The following is a 25,018-nucleotide window of genomic DNA, read 5'->3' as shown; positions in this document are numbered from 1 at the left end:
TGGTTCGGTCTAGTTCAATCAGAATGAATTTAATTGGTTTCGGAGTTAACGAAACTGAACTCTCACAAAAAAACCACAAATATCCGTATCATTGCACACTGGTTCACGAATGAATATAATTGATCCGTTCTCTCTCCTTGGTTCCTTCAACTATGCAAAAGTGTCCTATTAGCTATTTATTAACCAATCTTTCTTACTCTTTTGCTCCGTATCTCTGTCCGTTGTATAACTTATTTCTGTTCGCGGCTACTCCAGAAACCAATAATATTCATTCATTCATCATTCATTTATTCATACGTCGTTTGTTCCTTCTCGTTCGGATTATGTACCTTTCTTTCAGCAGCATAACCCATTTGTATCCAAAACTGTCTTATTTGTCATTGATTGATAGATTGATGGATCATTTGATTGTGTTTCTCTCCCTCCAATACCTGTAATATCGTTGGGCACCAATCAAGCAAACGGGAAAAAAAATATTAATATGGCTTAAAATACATATATACCATTTCGTATTTCGTTAACTCTTTATTCTTAGGTATCAGGCTAATACATTTATGGTTCGTCGCCTCTTTCGACTAGAGCGCTCACCTTCACCCGCAAATTTCTTTCTTCCCCCCGACTTGGAAATTTTTTTTTATTATTGACACGTGATGTCCGGGTTACAGTGGTGGTACTTTAGCTAATAGATTACGATATTCCTCTACGTCTCTAAACGCTACCGCACACTCAGAATTGAACTGAATTCGTTTGTTTATTTGTATATATATATATATATATATAAATATATTTACATATATAGGTCTTGTTATAGTTTATCCACTCAATCGGTGGATTGTTTTTGGTCATTAGTTCTTCTCGATAGGGAGGCTCCGAAAAGGTTTCCGATTCTCGCTTATGATATGGAGATTTGTAGTCATTCCTGTTCCTAGTCTTGCAACTTTAAAAAGAACTAACTAATTAAATTGCCATTCATCTCATTATAAAATTTACTCGTTGATACCTTTCTTTCTTGGTCTCTTTAACTTCTTACGTATAACAAGCATTGGTATCGAAGAAACATAATTTTGTAACCCTGATGGCGATAATACGACGCTTAACGAGCAACATAATGTCTTTGGTTTTAGCCCATGGATCATTTCATTTAATAAATGTTTCGGATATGGATGTGTTAATGAAATCAATAATATATCTATTCGATCTATCACGGCACTACTGCAATCCAACAGATGCATAACATGTTTCCTGATCCGAAAAATATTATCATATATCCTAGTATCAGTAACACCATGTGTATTGTTACCTTCCCAATGAACAACATACAAGGTATCACCATTATTAACCAATGCACCTAGCACATATGCCAAAGCATACGTAGATTCACTGGTCAAGTCTGTATATAAAATATAAGAATCTCCTTCCTTACCACTAGAACTAATACTCGTTGAACTATCTTCTTTTTTACTTATTAGCTCCATAGCTTTGACAAATCCACCTTCCATCTTTTCGATATGAACGTTATCATTCCTTAAATTTTCAGGACGACTTAAATAATCAGATATCCATTTCTTGCTACTCTCCATAATGTCATTTATAGACATACAGTAATTTGGTAAAACTTTTGTACCCAAATCAAACGTTATATCTTCATCGATATCATTTTCATTCTCGATATCACTAACTTGCTCTTCATCACTGATTTCATCGTCGTCATCATCTTCTTCTTCTTCTTCTTCTTCTTCATCTTCTTCCTCATCATCATCTTCTTCAGCACCATGTTTCTTCTTGTTCAACCCTTGCTGATTCTTTTTCCTTATAGTACGTAATCTCATCGATGGGTCTCTTCTTAACACTGTCCATTTTAAAAATTCTTCATCACGAACTCTGCTGTTTGCTCTGCTTCTAGATCTTGAAAGGCTTGCTCCTGATCCATTTCTAAATTCACCATTCCTCCTCTTACTTCTACCTCTATCATTTTCAATTTGTGCTGAATCAAACTGAACACCACTATTATTTATTTCATTATTCTCTTCAACATCTGGAGACTTATATATCTGTGTCTGAGCACCATCACTGGAATGTAACAATATGCTTCTTTGATTAACCATTTGAATATCAACTAACACCTCCTCAAGTTTAATCTACAATTTTAAATATCAAATTAACAAGATGGCTTTCCCAACACCAGATAAAACTAAAATATTAATATATTATATTATAATTTTCTAGGATTACCTAATTAATATCAACCTAGATAGAATAGTTGAATAAAATCTGATACAATTAAAGGTTTTCACGTTTAACAAATAACATAAACTTAAATTCTCAAACTCTCACACTCATTTTTTTTTCACTCTAAAGTCTCTTCTGGTTCGTCAGCAGAAATGTTTGTCTGATCCCTCTTTTTCAGTAGAAGCAAGAAAAAAAAAATCAAGAATTGTTGCAAAAAAAAAAAATGGACCTTGATCGAATCGAATGAAAGAACCGCTACAACATGGATGACACGACAGCAATCATTTTACTGGAGTTATATGATATTGAAACTGATACTTACAAGATGTGAATTGATGTAATGATATAATTTAATAGAATTAATAAAATTAGTTAAATATTTTCATTTCATTTCATTTTGATTGGTTATTATATACATTTTCATAAGTTATAGAATTATATTAGTAAAATGGATAAGTTATGTTATTGAAGGGAGGAGGTGAAGTTATCCAGCATCGTATTGAGTTGAGTTTAAATGATAAAAAAGGGACACGATAAAATAAAATATTAGAAACCTTCGTTAATGGTTTTAAATTAGATAATATTAGGTTTGTGATTATGATAAGACGGAATTGAATTCAATCAGTATCTAATGTAATTATAGGGCTGGACCAGCTGCAATGACATCGTCGGTAGCTTGATCTTGATAGATGGTGAAATTTTGAACAAATAATGAACCTAATTTCTTAACAGCTTGTGAATAAGTAACATCTGGATCACTCCATGTCTTTGATGGGTTCAATAATTCACTTGGGACGTTTTCGACATTCTTTGGAATTGGCAAGTTGAATACTGGCAATGTTTCATATTCTTCGTTAGCCAAAGAACCATTGTGGATTGCATCCAAAATAGCTCTTGTGTACTTCAATGGACATCTCTTACCGCCAGCTGTGTATGAGGCACCAGTCCAACCAGTGTTGATCAACCAAGCGGAAGCTTTGTGATGGTTCATCTTATCAGCTAACATTTGAGCATATTTCATTGGATGTAATGCTAAGAATGGTTGACCGAAACATGCAGAGAAGGTTGGTTCTGGTTCAGTGACACCTTGTTCAGTACCTGCCATCTTTGATGTGTAACCAGAAATAAAGTGGTACATAACTTGTTCTGGAGTCAATTTTGAAACAGGAGGTAGAACACCAGAAGCATCACAAGTTAGCAGGATCAAATTAGTTGGGTGTTTATCAGTCAAACATGGAATCTTTGCACTTTCGATGAAGTCAATTGGGTAAGCACATCTTGTATTTTCTGTAATTCTGCTATCATCATAATCGACAACATGAGTATTTTCATCGTAAACACAGTTTTCTAATACTGAACCAAATTTAATTGCATTGAAAATTTCTGGTTCTTTTTCTTCAGTTAAACCAATACATTTAGCGTAACAACCACCTTCAATATTGAAGACACCATGATCTGACCAACAATGTTCATCGTCACCAATCAATTCACGGTGTGGATCGGCAGACAAAGTTGTCTTACCAGTACCACTTAGGCCGAAGAATAAAGTGACATCACCATTGTTAACACCTTGGTTAGCAGAAGAATGTAAAGTTAAAACGTTGTGATAGACAGGCATTAAGTAGAACATGACAGTGAAAATACCCTTTTTCATTTCACCAGCGTATTCGGTACCTAAGATTACCATTTCCATTGACTTAAAGTTAATTTCAATAGAAGTTTTCGAAGTCATATCTTTGGTTAAAGAGTTGGCATAGAATGAACCAGCATTCCAAATGGTAAAATCAGGTTCACCGAAATTTTCTAATTCTTCAGTGGTTGGTCTAATTAACATGTTGTTCATGAATAGGGCGTGGTATGGTCTTGCACAAACAACTCTGATTTTAATTCTGTAATTTGCATCCCAGCCTGCGTAAGCGTCGATGACGTACAAGATTTTTCTAGTGTTCAAATAATCGATTGCTCTTTCTCTGTTGATGGACCAGGTTAATTCTGAACATGGTTTGTTGACAGGACCCCACCATATGTTATCCTTTGAAGAAGGTTCTTCGACAATTCTCTTATCCTTTGGAGATCTACCAGTTTTGACACCTGAGTAGGCCATTAAAGCACCAGTGGAAGATAAAGTGGTTGAATCTTCTTTCAAACCATCTTCGTATAATTCAGCAATTGGGGGGTTTCTTTTGATGGTAATATCTTTGTTGTATAAACATTTCATGACATTATCTAGTTTAACATTTGAATTACTTTTCAAATTTTTAATAATATTTTCTCTTTCATTTAGAGAGTAATCTTCTATTTTAGTTGGAGCCATTTTTGTAGTTGGGTGCTGATAGATTTAAATTTTGAACTATTTCTTTTATTTTTTTTAAAAGTTTCCAAAAGTATAATTTTTGTTTTTAATTGTTTGTTTTGTAATATTTTTTTTTTTTATTCTTCTTCAGTGACTAAAAAAAAAAAAAAAAAAGAAGTAAAAGTTTAGAATATGAGAGGAGTGTGTAATTTTATTTCTTAATTATAATCAACTTAATTGATATTAATTATTGATGGATTACTTATGATATTTCCAACAATAGAGAAAAAAAAAAGTTTAAAGAGTAGATATTGAAACAAATTTGGAGTAATTATTTCTGGAAAGTGATGAATTCAGTTGGCGTTTATATATGAACCAGAACTGGATCGATGTGCTCTATAATTGCAAAAAAATATCCTGAAAATAAAGGGTTACACTAAATGGAATGGTCTATAATTTGATCCCGGAGATAAAAGCACAAAACTGTATAATGCATGTATGTATGTACGTCAAGAAGAAAAGAAAGTGTAGCCCAAACAAAAAAAAAAAGGGAATTCTACCGAACAAGCGAGACCCGCCCCGGAGATAATGAACTATCCTGGAGGATATTTTAATGTGTTTTTATTCGAATCAATTTAACCGCCCAGTAGGCAGGAGATGTGGGAGAGGACGGAGCAATGTGAGAGAAATGGGGGAACAGCTAAAAGAAAAAAGAAATAAAAATAACGAGAACGAACGTCACTGCTCAATTTTGATTTTCGAAACGGAAAATTAAATTAAATTGAACTAAATTAAATTTTAAAAAATGAAAACAATACAGATAGTTAATGGGTTACACAAAAACAAAAACAAAAACAAAAACAAAAACAGAATTTCAAATTCTATAACGTAACGAAGAGCGGAGAGTCAGAGTGAGAGTCAGCGAGAAAAGAAGTGAAGCAGCGGGTACATCCCAGAGAGTCAGCCAACTTATTGTTTCGCACAGTGCTATGATAACTGGCAGAGTCCCGGGGATATTCAAGAAACGTAAATACAATTTCATACATACACACACAGAGAGAGAGACAGATACGGAGACAGACAGACAGAAATAAATAAATAAATAAAACAGGGGGGGGACGACTTCTTGTCTACTTTCATTTGAATCGACATGACCGTCAGTTTCGCTGCGGCTGTGTCGTAGAATGGTTCACCTCTCTTGCGGACACGGCTTCGAATCGGTGGTACCTGAAACCGGAAACGTAGCGAGACGAGTCACTCTCTAATGGAGACGGTCAGCAGTTGGAGAGCGACGGTCCAGGCGAGACGAGGGCAGCCGGGAAGGAGGGGCAATGGAGGAAACGAAACTGGTTCTACGCTGCGTTCAAAGTGAGTTGGGTGATGCAGTTGCAACGGGGTGGGGAGAAAAAAACCAGGGGGGAGAGGGAAGAGGGAAGAGGAAAGGAAAGGAAAATGAGATGAGACAATGAGAGAGAGGGTTCCAGAATCGGTTTTCCGCAGTCGGGGTATCCCGGCGATGTCTCAAAAGAACGAACAGATTCAGTATTGCTTGCTTAATGGTCGAATCCCGGCAGAGAAACAAAACAAAAACTGCTGTTAGTTCTTCATCTCCTGGTTTGGTCCCACCCTCCCTCGAGAATAAGATGAGTCTAGTCCAGTGTGTATGTCAATCATGAGAATGGCAGAGAATGCTCCTACCTCTCGTTTGAATTAGTGGACTGATACGATTTCAGATGATCGATCGTTAACGAATGGGGCAGAACAGGACAGGCAAAGAACAGAAAAGAGGTATGTGTTGAATTGTATACATAAGCATTTATCTACCCTCCGGGGTTCAGACTCGGACGATTCACTTGCACTTGCACATACACAGTCCGCTGCGTGCTTTTTCTACCTGTTCTTTATTTTTGTCCCCCCCCCCCATGAATATTTTTGAACTTGTGCTTTTGGTCTCATTTTTAGGGGTACGTTGCACTTGAGCCATTCCCAAGATACCCACGACTGCAAAGCCTTTCACCTTTTGGGTTGATTTGGTTGGTTTGGTATTATGTCCCATCCCGGAGATCTTCTTTCACTTGCGTATTGCCAGAGACATACATACTCACACTCATTGGATTGTTCTTGTCCCCGGAGGTCTCCACTTCCCAACCACACTTCTGATTATTATTGTTGCCTTGAGGCTGATTCGTCCCGGAGGAAATAAATAAATTAGCATTTTGATTCGATCGAGTTTCAGCCCAATCCAATTCAGTCCCGGATTCTATGGCTTCAGTTGGCGTCTGGTCACGAGACGAGGTGATACCCCCACCCCTAGCCCCACCCCCGAAGAAATACTCGAGTCCTGACAAAGATTTCGATTTGTCTTTTGAGTTCCTGCCAGCGGCTAATTCGTATTGAATTACTTGTCTCTAAGAGTAACACACAACATCTTTCTCGATTCTCTTCCTGGCCCAGTATCTTCTCCCTCAACACCAGCCAGATATAACCAGATATATTTTGTCATGGTAACACTTTCAGTTCCTTCTCTTGAGAAAGTTCAACGCACAGCCTGACGTCACCCCAACCCAACCCAACCCCAAAATGACAACAAGTACAAGAAACTCAAGAAGGATAGGTTCAATCATTAAAAGAAAAAAAATTATACATAAGAAGAAACCCCCACTACATCAACAACCCTCAACTGAATTGAACAATATCTTTAATAATACAAAATTTAAAGGTTTTAAAAAAAGGAATAAGCATGTGCCCACTACTGCAAATATTTACAGCACCTCAAATAATCAATTAAGTGTATCAAAGTACTCTCCTTCTCTACTCTCTTTACATAACTCTCTATATGTTTTTAATACTATTGTAAGATCTGGTTCTCTATTAAAGTTTGATCACGTTTGGCACATTTTACATTTTCAATTGTTGTCACAATTTCAAATTTATTGTTTAGTTGTTGATCATAATGAAATGACAAAAAATATTATTCTCTACAAAAATAATAATAATAACAATAATGCCAATATTACTCTGCCCACTACTTTTGCCAAAATTGCAATAAACTCAAATTCTTTCGTCCATCTCTATGGCAACGTCAATTGGTATTTACATTGGAGACCTTTATAGTAGTTTTAAATTTTATACAATATTTGTATCTTTGAACCTCAATTGATGAATTTCGTATATAAATTTTTTTTATCTTTTAAACACAACATATATCTACATATAAATATAAATATATATATAATTGTATTAGTATGTATATACATATAATGCTAATTTATGGCTAGTTGTCTTTTACTTTCATCAATGGTTCGAAGATAATTCGAGATTGCAAATACAAATCTTGTACTGAATGTTTTACTACCTTTTTCAAGCGCTTTATTCTTCATATTGCTATCATCGGTAACTAAAACAATTTGAAATCCTTTCATATTATGCATTTCTTGCTCTTTTCTCTTAGTTTCAGCCTTGATAACTGCCTCTATTACAAATTCATCAACATGTGACCTCCAGGTTATTTGTTCTTCAAACTCCAAATGTTCTTCTATATGTGTAGCTACATTACCAGTAAACCTTAGTGGCAATAATTTGCCTTCGCTAAATAATTGCCTTAACGTTATAATAGCCCTTGTCGCAGCTTCAACCACATTCTCGTCCTTAGATTTTCTCAAAAATCTTAATTCTTGAAAAGTGGTCAAACATATAGAAAATTTTAATATACTATTAGTAGCAATCTTATAGACATGTGCAAAGTGTCTCAACCAGGATGTAGCGTCCAAAATGAAATATGTATCTTCATATAACTCCATTCCAAACTTCCTCCCAATATCATCATATATCTCTTTGTTCCAAAACTCATCCACGCTGTCGTATTCAGGATCAAAGCATTTATTAAATAGCTCTTTCTCATTCATAGGATCACTAGAAGCAGCATTACTACTACTACTATTATTACTTAGAGGTCCTCCATTCACACCTGTATCTTGATTGATAGACCATGTATTATAAAATGACGTAGAAATCAAATCACCATTTTTGTCAAACGAATAATAATCAGCATGAATGCGTTTATATCCAACATATTCAAAAATGTTTTCTCCATAAATCATGCTTAATAATGGAATTGCATTAAAATCGGAATTGTTTGAATCAATTTCTTCAAAATTAGAAACTAACATATCATCAAACATAATATCATCACTTTTAGCCATCAATTTAAAGGAATATCCAACTAAGTGAGAATTAACTCCTAAACCTCTTCTATTAATGACAGGTGCATTATAGCTAATTGCCAAATTACCAAACCCATTAAATCTTTCAACAATGCCTCTGAATAAAAATATTACCCTAACTGATCTTTTCCAAAATTTAATACCTATTTCGTCATTCTCATCAAATTCTATACCATCGACTGGGAAATCCAAAAATTGATAATCTTTGATACCACATTCCGTATAACTATCACAATTTTGACTATTTCTTTTTTCATCAATTATATCAAACCATAAGGAACCACGGCATTTCCAAACTTCAGGCAAATCCTCATTTGCATTGAAATTTCTAAGCAATTCCTCCAAGTTCAAGGACCCATACTGATCACAAAGTTCATTCAAAGGAGAATTATCCCAACAGTTATCAATCATATATGCTAAAAGAACATTTAAAAATCTAACCATAGAATTCCATGGGAATATTCTTTTAATAAATGCATACCAAAATTCCATCATTGCTGTATCTTGATATTTTTCTATTTGTAAGGCAATTGATATTAAGAAGTAAACCCATGGTAAAATATGTGGCAATGCAACCATTAGTGGCCCATTCAAAAATTTCTGAAGTACAATCATACTACATTTTGTTGCCGTGAAATTATGATATTTCAAAGAATCGTTCCATAATGAGATGGAATTTGGCATAAAATTATTTATTGCCAATTTGTCAATATTATTGAAAAAGTCTTCAGATCCCAGAAATACATTTGTTTCCATATTGACCATGTATTCCATACCACTAACCGACGAAAATGTAGTGCTAGATCCATCTTCACCAACAATTTGATTTTTTGGCTTTCGTTTTTCTTTTTTATCTCTTCTTTCTTTCAAATATTTGGGCAGAGAAAAAAGTAATGCGAATGGATTCTTAGGGTTACCATATCCTACTAATTGAAGTATTTGGGCTTCGGCAAATGCGTTTGCATGTCTAAAGTAAAATTTCAATTGGTCATTATTTTGAATAAACATTTGTCTAGGTTGAAACATTTTGACATTATTATTATTGTAGTCAATACCAAACTTTTCCATAAAATAAAGTAATACAACCTGTTGCAGATCTGGCGATTCCATAAAGTTCGGTAGCAACATTACTTCACTATGTTTCAAATAATCAACTAAAAGTTGGCAATTTCTACTATTGCTTGAACTATTTCTATCAGCAAATGCTCTTTGATAGATGTTATCGATCACTAATTGCAAGTATTGCTGTGAAGGGACAAAAGTATTTTGACAAAACACACTTTTCCCTAAATTTACAAATGCTTCCAGAGTATTTTGTTGAACAGTTGACATATGGTAATAAAGTTTACCGTATCCATATGAATATTCCATTGCTGCCATGTACCAGCGCTCTGCGCTTAATTTCCAATCTATAAATCCTGAAGGAAACAATGCAACTGCCATTCTTGAAAGGTCACCGAGCTTTTGCAACCATGGAATTGCATATTTCTGAGGAATGTCATCAAGCATACTAGATATCGATATGAAGACATGTGTTATAAATTGACAGCATACTTCTGGATCCATGAAATTTGAAAAATTCTTTAATACATCTAAAAATGTAATAGTACCATAAACCCAAAGCCTTCTTTCAATCTTATATATATCGACGATTTCTTCCCCAATCAATAAATCACTCTTCGATTGAGATGGGAATAATGCAGTTGTGATAAAAGTTACATAATTGTTGATAAGGTCGGCATTGAGTTTGTAAATGACCCATAAATTTTTGATTTCAGTTGTTTGTGAATTAGTTAACTGGGAACATCTTTCTTGTAGTTCAACTTCTTGTTTCAGTATTATCTTATAGATATCTTGCAATTTTTGTACAAGTGCCTGACTTGACTTCCGTGGAGGAACCGAAACAGAAGGAACATCATTATTATCCCCATTATCCTTATTATCTTTGTCTTCATCTCCATTACCTCCTACATTATGGCTCATATCATTGAAATCTTCAACAGTCCCATTATTACCCGATTCACCATTAAAATCATTATTATTATTATTATTATTGCTATCGTTACTTTCGTTATTGGCATTCTCATTTCCAATGTCCATATCGTTGTCAGGAACAATATTGTCATTACTTGAATAATTTTGTATTGAGGTATTCTTTTCAAATGTATGCAAATGTGGTTCGGTATTCTCAGGACTTGGGAAATTAGAAACTTGATAAACAAAGGAATCATTCCTCACAGATAATGGCCTCATCATTTTATCCTTTATTGCTTGATTTATCTGTGAAAAGTCTTGATCTTTTCTTATGGAATCTTCTAAATTTTCATTTGAAACTATGTCCAGATTTGAAGGTAAATTTGAATTTAGCACAAAAGGGGATGTCATCGAATCTTGTGTTATGTAAGTCGGTTGTGGAGTCGTTGACGTATTGATAATATTATTCTTAGCAATACTTGGTTTAGGTGATGCTAATGGAGTATTTTGTAAACTTGTTTGATTTGATATATCACCTCCACCATTTGAGCCTGAATCCAGGAAGTTCCCAGTGGCGGAATTATAACTATTCTTAGCTACCCTTTTCTTAATATAATTCGGTGTTATATAGTATGAACTTGAACCATGTCTTTTTTGACCCAAATTTTTAGTATTTTGATTTGTTGACTGCAAATTCATCTGTTTTGTCTGATCTCTCAAGTCTTGTATATTGTTCTTCCTTAACCTTTCGTTTCTAATGTTCAAAGATATTTGTTCATTCGATTGCGAGGCACTTAGATCTTGACCTTCATCTCTTCGTAAATTTAAGTTAGGTAAAGGTATAGACATTTCTCCTGATGTAAACAAGAAAAAAATAAATCCAAATATGTATCTGAATTAAATATGCAAATATATGGCAGGTGAGGGAGTCTGATTATTTCCTTTCACTTTTAATATAAAGGCCAAAAAGAAATAAAACAAAAAATTAAAAAAAGTATGATAAATGGGGTTCAATGAATGAGCAACTAACAAACTAAGTTTAACCTATAACAGAAATATCACCACAACTAAATAATATAGGACCAATATGCCTTGAACAAACAAAATTACAATGTAAGTGTCAATAAGGCCTGGACAGATAAGTTACTTCGGGATGGTTACGTAAGTGAATCAATAATTCCAATTTTCGAAATGAATAAGTGTACCACAAATCTTTCAATATTGGAATATGTCTATAAGAATTCAACGATATCGTAACAAATAAACCAAGACTATCCAAAATGTATTCTTCTTTGAACTTAATAGAAGAACCAATCTTATTTATCCTTTTCCTTTCGATAACAAAAATAAAGTGAAATAAATAAATCGATACTCCCAATAGAATGCTGAAATAATAACAAATTGAAAAAGTCCCTAATAACAATAACCTATCAACTTATTCCTGTTACCTAATCCTTTTTGAATCTATTATTATTATTGATATTATTAATATTATTATTTATTTATATTTTATATTTTAGATCGAATGTTGTATTTTGATGTTTCTTTTATCAGTAGAAGCTACAGATAGAAATCGCTCTAAATAATATAAATGTAATCACTTGGAAACAGAGACTTCACTTGAACCGTATTTTGAATGTGTATAGATCAATATCTAATACAAACAATCATTAATGAATCATGAAACATTGCTCAGAATTAACCGTTTAATACTCTTATTCTTTCTATACAAAAGCAACAAATAAATCAAATTTTTATCAGGAGAGGCTATTAATCTCAATATTCGTTAACAATGACAAGATGAAAAAATAACGAACGTATCCAATAATGGTACTCATGGCCGGGTAATGGGCATCGCATTCCAGATACTCTATTATGTATATATACATATATATATATTCTATTATACTATACGAAACTATACTATGAATTCATTATTTTTGGACAGTAATCTCTACATCACATCAGCCAGATCCAGTCAAGATATTTATATAAGGTCTCATGATAACTCGTCCATTGTTTCTATGATTGTCTTGACACTGTCAATTACACTGCTGACACCTACACGGAGCACTCTATCATCAATACTTTTGAATTTCATGATCAATAGATTGTCATTTGAAGAGTAAGACACTTGGAAATCTTGAGGTTTTAGGATTGGATCTGGCTTCAGTACTTGGACTGCTATTTCTGCTTGTCTTGCAGTCTCAAATGGTATTTCAAAATCTCTGGATAGAACGAAATTGCGTTACTCTTGTTAGTTATATGCTAAGAAAAAAATAGAATTATCGAAAAACACATGATTTAAATCGAGGTGATAAAACTAACCAACGANCAAAGGGTACTTACAATGTATGATCCATCTCAATGGTACGTTGGGTCTTCATGGGACACCCACTGTTCCTCATTCAATTACCCCCAATTTCTGTATTTCCACTTTGGAAAAAGTTCAGTGCTTTCTCATATGGAAACTTTTTCCATTTTTTAATAGGAGGCTTTTCAGCCAAGATATTTAAAGAAGTTCCGTAAAAAAGTCTATTTAATATATAAGTCATGCTATTTAATCTAGGTTTAAAGTTGGTATTTTTGATCTTTTGTAGATGAATTATGCAATATTTTTAAATCACTGCCACTGTCGTCGTTGTTATCAATCGAAGATTGTTGTTTTCCAAATAATTTTTTCCAATTTCTTTGACGATCAATTCTTCTTTTAATCAAATCATCTTTAGATGGTTTTAAATTGACAGTATCTTTCCTGAATGTCATCAAGTCATCCAATGCTTCTTTTTTTTCCATTTGATATTTATTTGTAACTTCTGTTTCAGAATTTGAATTTCTAATCACTGAACTTAACTTACCTCCTGTTGGATCAAACCCTAATCGTTGAAGTATACCTGTTTGTAAAGTCGCCTGTGTAGCATTTTTCAAATTCTTAAAATTTTTTGATTCTTTGTCCACCGTATTTTTCAATGCTTTCACTAAATTTCTTTCCATCTTAGAGTCTTTAATCTTTCTTCTTTTACTGTCCAGATTATTTAAAATATCAGGATTTTGAAAATCTTCGTCAAAGAATGCCTTAGCTGAATTCATCGTGCTGAAATGATGCATTCTTGTCTCCAATTTATTTGAATCTTTTCTCTTTTGATAATGACTATCTGATACCATATTATAAGATTTTTGAACCCTACTATTGTTCGAAGTACCTCTATTTTGATATAAAGCTGGTCTAGCATCAACTTTTGTTGGCGCACCCAATGCATATGTACCACTTAATTCGACTCTATTTGAAGTAGTCTTTCTGAATTGTATTTCTCTATGATATTGACATTTGTCCTCTTTAGATTTATTAATTGGCGTCTTACAAAGAGTATTCTTTGATGCATTTGGAATTGGACACCATCCTAAGTCTCTGCTGGCGCCAATTTCTAATATACAATCAAACTTATGACTGATTCGCAGGTTGAAGGATTTTATAGTGCTGCCACTACCTCCTGAATTTTCTGAAGGTCTCCAAGGAAGAATTTCAGGGTTTAAAATTGCAACTACATCCCCTACTCTAAGATTATAGTATTTTTCCACACCTTTCACCCCAAATATAAAAACATCTAAATTGTGTTGAAAATCGCTGATTGTAAATTTAAAATATTTAGTAGGCTTGGAAGAAGATGTGTACTTTATATCGTCCTTTGATGTAATTATCCCTGTAACAACCCAATTTGAGTATTGAGGCTCAGTAAATTTTGGAGGTCGTACTTTAGCAAATAGTTTTGGTAATCTAAGTATTTTTATGTCGAGTAACATCAAATTTAGCTCATCTACTGGAATATATCTACTTCTTAACCACAAGTTAGAATATTGGTCTAGCTCATCAACATCCGTAGGTTTAAACTCTTTCTTACTGCCTGTACCTGAAAATGTGTGAACCCTACTGCTCATCATACTAGAATAAGCTACTACTTTTCGTTCATGATCCTTCTTGGAATTATAGAATTTTTCCATAAAGTATGATGTTGTTCCATAGTTAGAATCATCCTTTGTCATCAAAGCAACTTCATTTGGGTTTTCCTCTTCCTCCTCTTCATTATTATCAATTGGCTTTGACGTAGGTTTGAGTTCTACAACACGAGACTTCTTAGGCGAACTAGGTACTTGTACAAAATTAGGATCCAATTTAGATTTTCTTTCCTTCTTCTTCTTTAACCTTTCTAATAAGTCCTGTTTCTGTCTTTCAATGGCTTTGAGTTGTTCAGATATCTCATCCTGTTCTCCTTCATCTGAACTTAAGTTAGAATAAAGATCCTCCTTTGCATGCTCTCTTGGGTCATTCATATTACTTTCTAGTATCAAAGAGTCATATATATCAGCGTATGTGATGGACTCCACCCAATTAAACTAACTACCTTTTTAACTTATCTCATCACCTTTAAATATTCCATGCTTCCTTTATTATAATGATGAAATTTAGCTTGACGCGTCTAAGCTTTAATATTTATTGACATATACAAATACTGTAAAATATTAATTAAGAATAATAAAGATAACTGAAGCTATTGAATAGAACCCAGCAAGATATATATACACAAACACACACACATATATATATACATGAATAACTTTTATTTCGTTATTTTAACTATATTAATAATGACTATTAAACAAACATTAATTTGGTTTGAACTTTTTTAGATCTTGTTCATTTTCGTCTTCAGAATGACGTTTTGGAGATTCTGAATTACTGTTGCTATCATCAGATTTACTTTCTTGAGAAGAATCAGCTCTTGCAGTTTGGAAAGATGGAGCTACAGGTGATATCTTAAATGGATTGGCTCCAAGTGAAAATGTAGGCTTGATTCCGAACACTGATACTGGAGAGTCGGTGTCCTGAGTTGTAGTAAACGGATTTGAATTAGGTGGAGGTGAGAATGTAAATGATGGCTTTGCTTCTTGCTTATCCAATTCTGGATTACTCTTTTCATTATCTGTTGTTTTAACTTCTGCTTCTTTATCAGTAACGTCAGATTCATTATTTTGAAGTTGAGATTCGAGTTTGGCAATTTTATTCTCTAGAAATTTAGTTTTCATACTAGCCTGTTGTTTACCTTCTTCGAATGCTTTCTTTTTGGCATTCACTAAATTGTCTTCAAATTCCTGCTTTATCTTTTCAATATCCGTACTCTCAGCAGAAACTGTTTCAAGCTTCTTCTTGTAATCTTCTTCTAAGTCAGCTACTTTTGATTCAATAATCGTATTTATCTTCTCCTCCGATGGTAATCTGATCTTGCGTTTCAATGCCTCCTCTGCCTCTGCAACACGCTTTTGAATGTCGCCTTCGTATTCAGTTTTTAAAACCTTCAACTCTTCTTTATGTTTTAAATCCAGCTCGCTCTTTGTTTTATTTAATTTTTCTTCTAATTCTGCTATTAATATTTTCTTAGCATTCTCGATTTCCGATTCTTGTAGACCTACTGAAGATTCTTTTGACTTCAATTTTTCATTCAATGACTCTATTTCATTCTTCAGATCACTAACTAAAGATTCTGATTCACTGACTGTTTTTATTAATTCCTCTTCAAATTTCTTTGACTTATCTAAAGCATTAGCAAGTTGTTCCTTTAAATCACCAATGGATCCCAGTTCTTGATCTTTTAGAGATATTGAATTCTCTAATTCTTTGAATCTCTCCATCTGTTCACTTAAATTCCTTTCCAAATCAGTATTGCGAGCTTTCAACTCGTTAGACTGTTCAGTTAAGTTATTTTGAGCTACTTTTGACGCATGTAACCTCTCATTAGCTTGTTTCTTTAATCTGTTGAAACGGTCAGATAATTCCTCATTCTCTTTACTCTTCTCTTCTACTTGTTTTTGTAGGTTGATCAAGTCTTCATTGTCATTATTTTTAGCTGATAGAGTTAGTTCATTAAAACGTGTTTTCCAATTTTCAGCTTTTTCATTTGAGACATTTATGATATTATCTTTATCCTCAATTAATATATTGAGTTCAGAAATTTTTGTTTCTAGTGGCTTTAATCTTTCAAGAGATTCTTCCAACTGACATTTTAGGGCAATATTATTTTCATTCAATGCATGAATTTCTTGAGTTAATTCCATATTTCTTTCCTTCAGTTCATCCAATTCAGTTAATTTTTCAATCAATGTTTCTTCATTGACATTGCCCTTTTTGTGATCCTGAACCATAGCTCTTTGGTTCTCAAAATTCAAGATCTGTGAATTTGCTGCATTTAACTCACTTTGTACTGATTCTAAATCGGCCAAAATAACTTGCATATCTTTTTCATAATTTACAACTTGGTCAGAAAGGGTGTCTCTTTCATAGCGTAGTGATACAAAAATATCATCAACTTCTAGGTTTGCTGACCTCTCTAATTTTTCTAATAATAGTCGATTTTGGGTGGCTAAATTCTGAACTCTTACCTTTGTATCTTCTAATTCTTTAGTAATCAGTTCTAAATTCTTTTCTTCTTCAATTGGATATATCTTTTTGGTCTTGTTAGAATCACCAAATATTCTTATGGTTATCTCATTACATGAAGCACTGCTTGAAACTGGAGATGCATCTCTTGAATCTTCTAGAGCTTTATCTTCAACCAGAGCCTTTGAGTTTTGAGTATCAGCAGGTAACCTTGATTCCAATGTTTTAATAGTTTTTTCATATTGATCTAATTTTTTTTGGTACCAGCTAATTTGGTCATAATTACTACTGTTTAGGTCATCGATTTCAATATTCTTATTTTGTAATTTTCTTTCAAGTATTAGTTTTTGTTCGTTCAATTTCGAAATATTCAATTCCAATTCTTTAACTTTATCGGTATATTTAGATATTTCATTTTCCAAAGATTGTTCCAGATGTTTTGATTTTGAATCCAAATCTTTGATCTGTTCATAATTTGATTTTATTTCTTGCTTCAAAGAATTATTTTCTTCTTCTAAGCCCAATTTATTATTGTTTAGTAATGTTAATCGGTTAGTGAAATCCAGTAAGTTTGTTTTACATTTGATATAATCGTTTAATACCGAGTTTAAGTTTTTTTCTTCTTCATTTAATTGTTGTTCTAGCATTGAATTTTTGGAAGATAGCTCTTCATTTTCTAAAGTTAAAAGATCATAAGAATTTTGTAATAGGGTTAATTTTTCATTTGCTAAAATTGTAGATGATTTTTCTTTTTCCAAATTTATCAAAATATCAGTCCGTTCATTATATAGATTTTGAATATCTTTATTTAAATTTTCAATGGTTGATTGTGAATATGCTGAAAGTTTTGATAATTTTGATTCCAAATCTTTAACAAGGTTGCTATGATAATTAAAATGTTGTTTTTCTGATTCCTTACTATTTGGAATTGATGATTGCAATTCGCTGATTTTTGATTGTAAAGTCCCAATTTCCAATTTTAATACATTATTATATTCCTGTAATGATAGTATAGTTTCCTTTGCTTCATTAATGGTGTCATTATCATAGTTTTCTCTTGAGTTTTTAATTTCTGATTCTTTTGATTCCAGTGAAAATGCTAAGTTTCTAATAGATTTGGTTAATTCCATGTTTTTCTCTTGTAACGAAACAATGTCCTTAAACTTAATCAATCTATCTGAAATAACGCTTTGAACGTCAGAAGATAATCTCTGTTTGTCCTTATTTATTAGGTTTTGCATGAATAAAATTTCTGATTTTGATAAAGGACCATTATTATCATTTTGTATTGAGGAATGGATTAGTAAGTATTGCAACTGATGTGCTAAATCTGTTCTTTGAATGTCCAATGCTTCAATACTCGATGATTTTTCATTGATAGTTTTTTTCATAGAATCCATTAATTTTAAATTTTCCTTTTTATCATTTTGTAAAGATTCAATAATCAAGTTTTTTTTATTTAAATTATCTTGTAAATTTTCGATTTCAGCTTTGAAATTTTCAATTAATGGTAGTTGTTGTTCTAGTTCATTTAAATAGTTTTGTATATCACTTTTGAGGCCATTATTCTGTTTTGATAATGCTTTTGCTGGTGATGGTGGTATTGTTGCCTTACTATTTTCAATATCATCGTTGATAGTTTTAGAATCATTTATTATTTCTACTTCATTTTTAAACTTTGGGGATTTGCCTAATTTCAATAAGTTTTCAATTTTTGAGTTCAATTGTTGAATTAACTTGTCCTTTAGTTGGATATCGTTATTTCTTTTAAGTTCCAGTTCTGTTATATTATCATTTAAATTTTTCAATTCAATTAATTTCAAATTCAAATTATTATTTAAAGTATCATTTTTATCTGTTAGATTTAAATTAGTTGAATTCAAAGTTTTGTTTTCATTTTCTAACTTAAATAATTTCAATTTCAAATTTTCAATTGTTTTATTTTGATCAATTTTACTCAAGTTAAATTTTTCAATGATATTCTTCAATTGATTAGACAGTTTTAAATTATCGTTGTTGATATGTTGAATTTGTAAATTCAAGTTATCAATTTTAAACTTATCTTTGAACGATTCTGTGTCACTATTTTCATTATAGTTTAGCAATTGATCAATAGAAGTTTCATTTAACAAATTCAATTGGTCTATTGGAATATGATAACGCAGAGATAAATCTTGTAGTAGGGTATTATCTAGCATTTGCAATTAAAGGAGAAAGTGAAGCCGCCGACGGTGGGGTCTGATGTATATTTTCTATATCTATATCTATATTTATAGTAGTAGTTGTAGTGGCTGCAGTAGTAGAATATCTGTATATTCTTTATAATGTACTACAAAAAGCTCTTTTTACCAAAAACAAAGTATATGTAGTTTGTTGCAGTATAGTAATATAGAGCGACAAGTCACCTGATGTTAGAGAGAGAGAGATGCTAGAATAGTCTATTGAAATGGGGGGTGTGGATGGAATTAACCTTGTAAAATGTGTATATGTATGTAACACAGGGACTGGATGTATTGGATGAGCTCTGGTTGTGTACTATGATTACACCTTTAAGTATTAGTTTGACATTTTATTTTTTCAAATGAGTATATAATGCTTCAATTCTAATTTGATGTAATCAAATTGTGAGTATGTTTAAATTTAGTAAAATGGACAAAATTTGATATATTTCCTAAAAGAGTAGTATGTAGTTGTGTACGTGCATACTAAACCAGTTAACCTTAAAAAAACGACAACCACGGAAACTGCTACAAAATTGCACACATGGCAGCGCTAACATACATCCAAACAAATCCAGATCATGTGATCGACTAACCGTCTTCCTTCCTTAAAACCCCAAACCAATTCAGTGGCGAGGGTAACACCCTTTTTTTCCGGGCGCAAACGAATACATAGATGTATAGGGACCAGACGTTCCATTTCATGGGACTGTGTGCACCCGTACATCTAGAAAGATAATAACCCGATGTACGGGTGCACGCGCCTGAAAGAACATAAATAAAATAAAAATAAAAAAACAAACAAACATATTTTCCCTTGGCCGTTCCATTTTCACTTATAATGTTTTTTCTTGTTTTAAAGTTGTGTTTTCCGGAAAACCACCACATTGGAAAAACATTGTCTGCGTTGTACGTATGTCTCTGTACTCAAAACGGGTTGTTGTGTTGTTGTCCACCGTTTTCTCTCACAGCGTTACCCTCACTTACCAACTATCTCTGAATTTTTCCACTTTGTCATGTAACTAATTACATCATAAGTTTGTATGGTAAATTTCGAAACAGTACTATTGCTGCACCATCGAAACTGTAAAATTTCATCCATCAAAACCTCATCTTCGAGGTTTTACTTCAAGTTTGAATTAGTTATCTATCATCATTACATTCATCGCCATCTGCCATCTGCCATCTCTCATCTTCACCTTCACCTTCACCTTCACCTTCATGAACACCAACTTCATCATCATCATCAATTTACCAAATTTTTCAAAAATCAGTAAATTAGTTTATTCTATGATTACTATCTCTCTCTCTTTCTTATCATCATGTAATTTTTTACTAGAATTCTTCTTACTACTCTTCTATTATCTTTAATTTGAATTAGTATTGTTATAAATTATTTAATTCAATACTTCAATAATTGTATATATATAAATTTGTCATATTTTGCAGTTATTAGTATTACTTGTTACAATACCTATATCTCCAGGAGACAACATCATCAAAGATGCAAATTTTTGTTAAAACTTTGACTGGTAAGACTATTACTTTAGAAGTTGAATCTTCTGATACCATTGACAACGTCAAGTCTAAGATTCAAGACAAGGAAGGTATCCCACCTGACCAACAAAGATTAATCTTCGCTGGTAAGCAATTAGAAGATGGTAGAACTTTGTCTGACTACAACATCCAAAAGGAATCTACTTTACATTTAGTCTTGAGATTGAGAGGTGGTATCATTGAACCATCTTTGAAGGCTTTGGCTTCTAAATACAACTGTGAAAAATCTATTTGCCGTAAATGTTACGCAAGATTACCACCAAGAGCTACCAACTGTAGAAAGAGAAAGTGTGGTCACACCAATCAATTACGTCCAAAGAAGAAATTGAAATAGTCGTGTTACTTTTATGTTTTTATATCTTTGTGTAAATGGTCATTTAAAACCTATTATTATTATGTATAAAAAGAATTAAATTAATAGCTTTTTCATATTTTCTTTCACCTTTTTTTTATTTTTGTCTTTCACAACAGCATCCAATGTGGAATGTATGTGAAAAACATTGAGGAACTGTAACAACTACTAATGTTTGTTTAATCTTTACTATAAAGAAGTAAATATGTGTATTCTATCTATGTATTTATGCTTTAGGGCAGAATTCTGTTAGAATTCCCTTTAATTGCTCCCTCTTTATAGGTTTGGCTAAAAATCCATCCATTCCAGATTTATAGCATGCTTGAATATTACTGTCATCTGCAAATGCAGTTAATGCAACAATTGGTTTATCATATTTTAATTCTTGTCTAATTATTTTTGTAGCGGTTATACCATCTACTTTTGGCATTTGGATATCCATTAAGACTAATCCATAATATTCTCCTCTTGATTGTATCTCCTTAATCTTTTCAACAGCTTCTTGACCGTCACAAGCTATAGTAAAATTCTCTATGCCTTCTAGTTTAAGCATCCTTATTACCACTAATTGGTTGACTTTATTATCTTCTACGATCAATAATTTGAAATTCTTAACATCATATTTAATGCTATTACCCATTTCTTGTGAACTCTTACTAGGAACTACAGCTTGACTTTCCGATTCAGTACTTTTCTTTGGTTCAGTGCATTTCCCTGGTTCAACTTCTACTCCACTATTTCCTTCGATATTAACTTGGTCTACCTCATCAGTTATTTCTTGGAATTTGACTTCTCTATTCTTCTTACTATTAATGTTGAACTCATCTTCAAATACTAGTTCATTGCCATTAAATTCAATTTCTCTAGTCTGTAACAATGGAACAGTAAATATAAATTTACTTCCTACACCAACTTCAGATTCTAACTTCATTGTACCATGCATTAAATTTGCTAATTGGCGGCAAATAGATAAACCTAAACCGGTACCACCATATTGCCTTGAGAGCGTTTGATCACCTTGCACAAATGGTTCAAAGACAGATTTTTGTAAGCTTGGTTCAATACCAGGACCAGTGTCTTCAACTTCGACTGAAATAACCCATTTTCTTTTCTTGTCTAATGGTACACCAATAGCATCATCAGTATCCTGGAAATTGCTTCCATTTTTAAATTTATTAGAATATATTGTATTATTAGTTGACCTCTCGGTATCAGAAGCTACTGATTTATTACTTATATTATCAGCAACGCTCATGGTATCTTTGCTACTAATTAGCGTCATCAGTGGCTTTATCTTGTCACCGTTACTATTTCGAATTTCCTTCATATACACATCTTTATAATTTTCTGCAGCGCTTCTATCTTTATCATATTCACCTAGAAGCTTTATATTAACAGTGATTTTACCATCAACTGGTGTGAACTTTAAGGCGTTTGAAACCAAGTTCATTATCACTTGAAGTATTCTGTTCTGATCGCCCCATAACACCATAGACCTCAGTTTGTTTGGTAATATAAATATTGACAACTTGACATGTTGATCCTTAGATATTTTGCCAAAAATTGATTCTATCTGTAATGCTAAATCTATAACGCAGAAGTGAGTTTTCTCAAGTTTTGTTTGTTTCAAAACATTTTTTGAAAAGGTAAGCAATTCTGTTAAAATGTGTAATAATAATTCACCAGATCTGTATATTAACTTCAAACTGCTTTGAATTCTTTCCATATCTGTCTCCTCCATCGCAATTGCTGTCATACCAAGAATACCATTTAAAGGAGTTCTCAGCTCATGAGTAACATTTGCAATAAAAACAGTTTTAGCTTCATTAGCCGATTCCGCTTCAATTTTTGCAGCCTCTAGTTGTTTAGTTCTCTCTTTTACTCTATATTCAAGTAATTGGGAATGTTCATCTAGAGCATCTGTCATTAACTTATATGTTTCTGTCAATTCAGACAATTCGTCTTTGACAAATCTTCGAGATGCTGGTACTTGGAAATCAGCTAAGTTTTTTCTCATCACTATGGCACTTGAATTACTTGAAGAATAATCGGTAATATTCTCTTTGCTTAACGACTCTGTAGATTTATTTGCTTTACCTATTTCTGTATATTTTTCCACGTCTTCATATAAATTATAGGAAGATGAATTATGTCTACCATCTTTACTTCGCCTATTACTGCTGAAAGTACTTCGACTAGATGATGAAGAATTTGATCGATGCACTTCATTACCGTCCCTTTTTGATATCACTTCAGTTGCCTTTTGAAGGCGAACTATAGGTTGAACTGACCAACGGGATAACGGGAAAGTAATCACACATACGAAAACAGTAATAGCTATTACTGTACCCGCTATGATTTTTGTCAATTTAATTGATGAAGACATGAAAACATGTTCTGGCTGTGAAACTGTACCCACCCAATTTGCTAAACCAAACGAACAAGGCCAATAACCGATAGCAACTGCCTTACTATATAGACTCTTTGATTTATTGATAGACCCACCTTCGGGTGAACTGAAAGCGTCACTTAAGAAGGTACTATTTTCAACTGGATATGCAGTATTGACAATATCATCCGATGCACCATGAGGAGGAAATACAAAATGATATTCTTGACCTGATGTACCATTAGTATTTGTTGATGATATCACAGCAACGATAGATTTTTCTAAAGCTGTTGTATCATTAACGACAGCTCTAATGGTTTCTGCAGACATAACTACTGTCAGATAACCAAAAACTCTCGAATCACTTAACGTAACTGAAGGGTTCGCAATAATAGGCAATGACATAGACATTAAATATGTGCTATCGTTTAAAACAGGATCGGTTAGTAAACCTGTAGTACCTAAATAAGAAGGCAATGAATCAGTTCCTGATAACGGAAGTAAGTGACTTAAAACATCATCTGGTATATAATCGTTTGTTTCATTATTCGTTTCATTCAATATTAGATTAAACTGGGAATCATATAAAGTAGTTGTTAGGAAAACAACTGATGATTCTAGGAAAGTTGATAAAACATCACTCGTACTTGCCCAATTTTCGGCAGATCTATTACCAGCAGTATAATCTGTTAATGCACTTTCTATCTCATCTCTTCTTGTTAACCATACACATTGGTAATATAACAAGTTAATAGTTTGGTCAATCTGTGAAGATTTCAACCTTGCAGCAATATATAATTGTTGTAATCTTAGATCTCTATAATTTTTGGTGAAGTAAACACCGGTACTGATAGCCAAGATCAGTAATGATATAATAGCAACAAAGCAAACTAATGTGGTTAATTGGGTCCTTAATTTCACTTTATATGGCGCTTTCCATATAGACACATTGCAAGCCCTTAACATACGAGTTAATTATTGTTTTCTACAGCAAGCTGTCCTTTAATAAAATAATAAAAGCTATAGTTATGATTTTTATCCAAATAATAAACAGCAAATACGTTGAGTCTCTAGATTACCACTATGAATCTAATAATAGATTCGTGATTGTTTATCTCCCTCTTTTTTTTATGGATACCTGTTCTTATCGATGTCTCAAGTTGGAATGCTTTTATCCTATCAAAGTCAATATTAATTATATTTGTAGAAAGGCTTTTATAAAGCATTCAAAAATCGTTTGACCACCTAGCAGATGTCCTCAAATTATAAGCAATATATATGGTTGTATTATATCTTGAACTCATCACACCATATTTCTTTAAGTATACTATTTTTATACAACATTTAGATCT

The 25,018-nt window shown here is 32.8% G+C and overlaps 9 protein-coding genes across 9 annotated transcripts; 2 read left to right on the top strand and 7 right to left on the bottom strand.

The window, feature by feature from the left end:
* Positions 1-986: 986 nt before the first annotated feature.
* Positions 987-2,105, bottom strand: IMP21 (Imp21p; the record flags this gene model as incomplete). The annotated part of the gene is made up of 1 exon (XM_001645693.1): positions 987-2,105. One exon carries the CDS (start codon positions 2,103-2,105, stop codon positions 987-989), a length of 1,119 nt encoding a protein of 372 aa, XP_001645743.1.
* A 761-nt stretch (positions 2,106-2,866) lies between these two features.
* PCK1 (phosphoenolpyruvate carboxykinase PCK1) lies at positions 2,867-4,543 on the bottom strand (the record flags this gene model as incomplete). The annotated part of the gene is made up of 1 exon (XM_001645692.1): positions 2,867-4,543. The coding sequence occupies one exon, from the start codon at positions 4,541-4,543 to the stop codon at positions 2,867-2,869; it is 1,677 nt and encodes a 558-aa protein (XP_001645742.1).
* Positions 4,544-7,102: 2,559 nt separating this feature from the next.
* VPR1 (Vpr1p) lies at positions 7,103-7,636 on the top strand (the record flags this gene model as incomplete). The annotated part of the gene is made up of 1 exon (XM_001645691.1): positions 7,103-7,636. One exon carries the CDS (start codon positions 7,103-7,105, stop codon positions 7,634-7,636), a length of 534 nt encoding a protein of 177 aa, XP_001645741.1.
* A 149-nt stretch (positions 7,637-7,785) lies between these two features.
* On the bottom strand, positions 7,786-11,568 carry Kpol_1043p73 (uncharacterized protein; the record flags this gene model as incomplete). Its single annotated transcript, XM_001645690.1, has 1 exon — positions 7,786-11,568. One exon carries the CDS (start codon positions 11,566-11,568, stop codon positions 7,786-7,788), a length of 3,783 nt encoding a protein of 1,260 aa, XP_001645740.1.
* Positions 11,569-12,718: 1,150 nt separating this feature from the next.
* Positions 12,719-13,082, bottom strand: PCC1 (chromatin DNA-binding EKC/KEOPS complex subunit PCC1; the record flags this gene model as incomplete). Its single annotated transcript, XM_001645689.1, has 2 exons — positions 12,719-12,947; positions 13,069-13,082. Coding segments are annotated over 2 exons (243 nt in total), but the record flags the coding sequence as incomplete, so codon positions are not given.
* A 208-nt stretch (positions 13,083-13,290) lies between these two features.
* On the bottom strand, positions 13,291-15,048 carry MCM10 (Mcm10p; the record flags this gene model as incomplete). The annotated part of the gene is made up of 1 exon (XM_001645688.1): positions 13,291-15,048. The coding sequence occupies one exon, from the start codon at positions 15,046-15,048 to the stop codon at positions 13,291-13,293; it is 1,758 nt and encodes a 585-aa protein (XP_001645738.1).
* A 333-nt stretch (positions 15,049-15,381) lies between these two features.
* MLP2 (Mlp2p) lies at positions 15,382-19,347 on the bottom strand (the record flags this gene model as incomplete). The annotated part of the gene is made up of 1 exon (XM_001645687.1): positions 15,382-19,347. One exon carries the CDS (start codon positions 19,345-19,347, stop codon positions 15,382-15,384), a length of 3,966 nt encoding a protein of 1,321 aa, XP_001645737.1.
* A 1,525-nt stretch (positions 19,348-20,872) lies between these two features.
* On the top strand, positions 20,873-21,259 carry RPL40A (ubiquitin-60S ribosomal protein eL40 RPL40A fusion protein; the record flags this gene model as incomplete). Its single annotated transcript, XM_001645686.1, has 1 exon — positions 20,873-21,259. One exon carries the CDS (start codon positions 20,873-20,875, stop codon positions 21,257-21,259), a length of 387 nt encoding a protein of 128 aa, XP_001645736.1.
* A 244-nt stretch (positions 21,260-21,503) lies between these two features.
* Positions 21,504-24,632, bottom strand: SLN1 (histidine kinase; the record flags this gene model as incomplete). Its single annotated transcript, XM_001645685.1, has 1 exon — positions 21,504-24,632. One exon carries the CDS (start codon positions 24,630-24,632, stop codon positions 21,504-21,506), a length of 3,129 nt encoding a protein of 1,042 aa, XP_001645735.1.
* Between the last annotated feature and the right edge of the window lie 386 nt (positions 24,633-25,018).

This window comes from Vanderwaltozyma polyspora, genomic scaffold (assembly GCF_000150035.1).
Source record: "Vanderwaltozyma polyspora DSM 70294 KpolScaffold1043 genomic scaffold, whole genome shotgun sequence".
Taxonomy (NCBI): domain Eukaryota; kingdom Fungi; phylum Ascomycota; class Saccharomycetes; order Saccharomycetales; family Saccharomycetaceae; genus Vanderwaltozyma; species Vanderwaltozyma polyspora.
The sequence above is the reverse complement of the archived record's forward strand: the minus strand, read 5'-3'. Positions and strand labels throughout refer to the sequence as shown.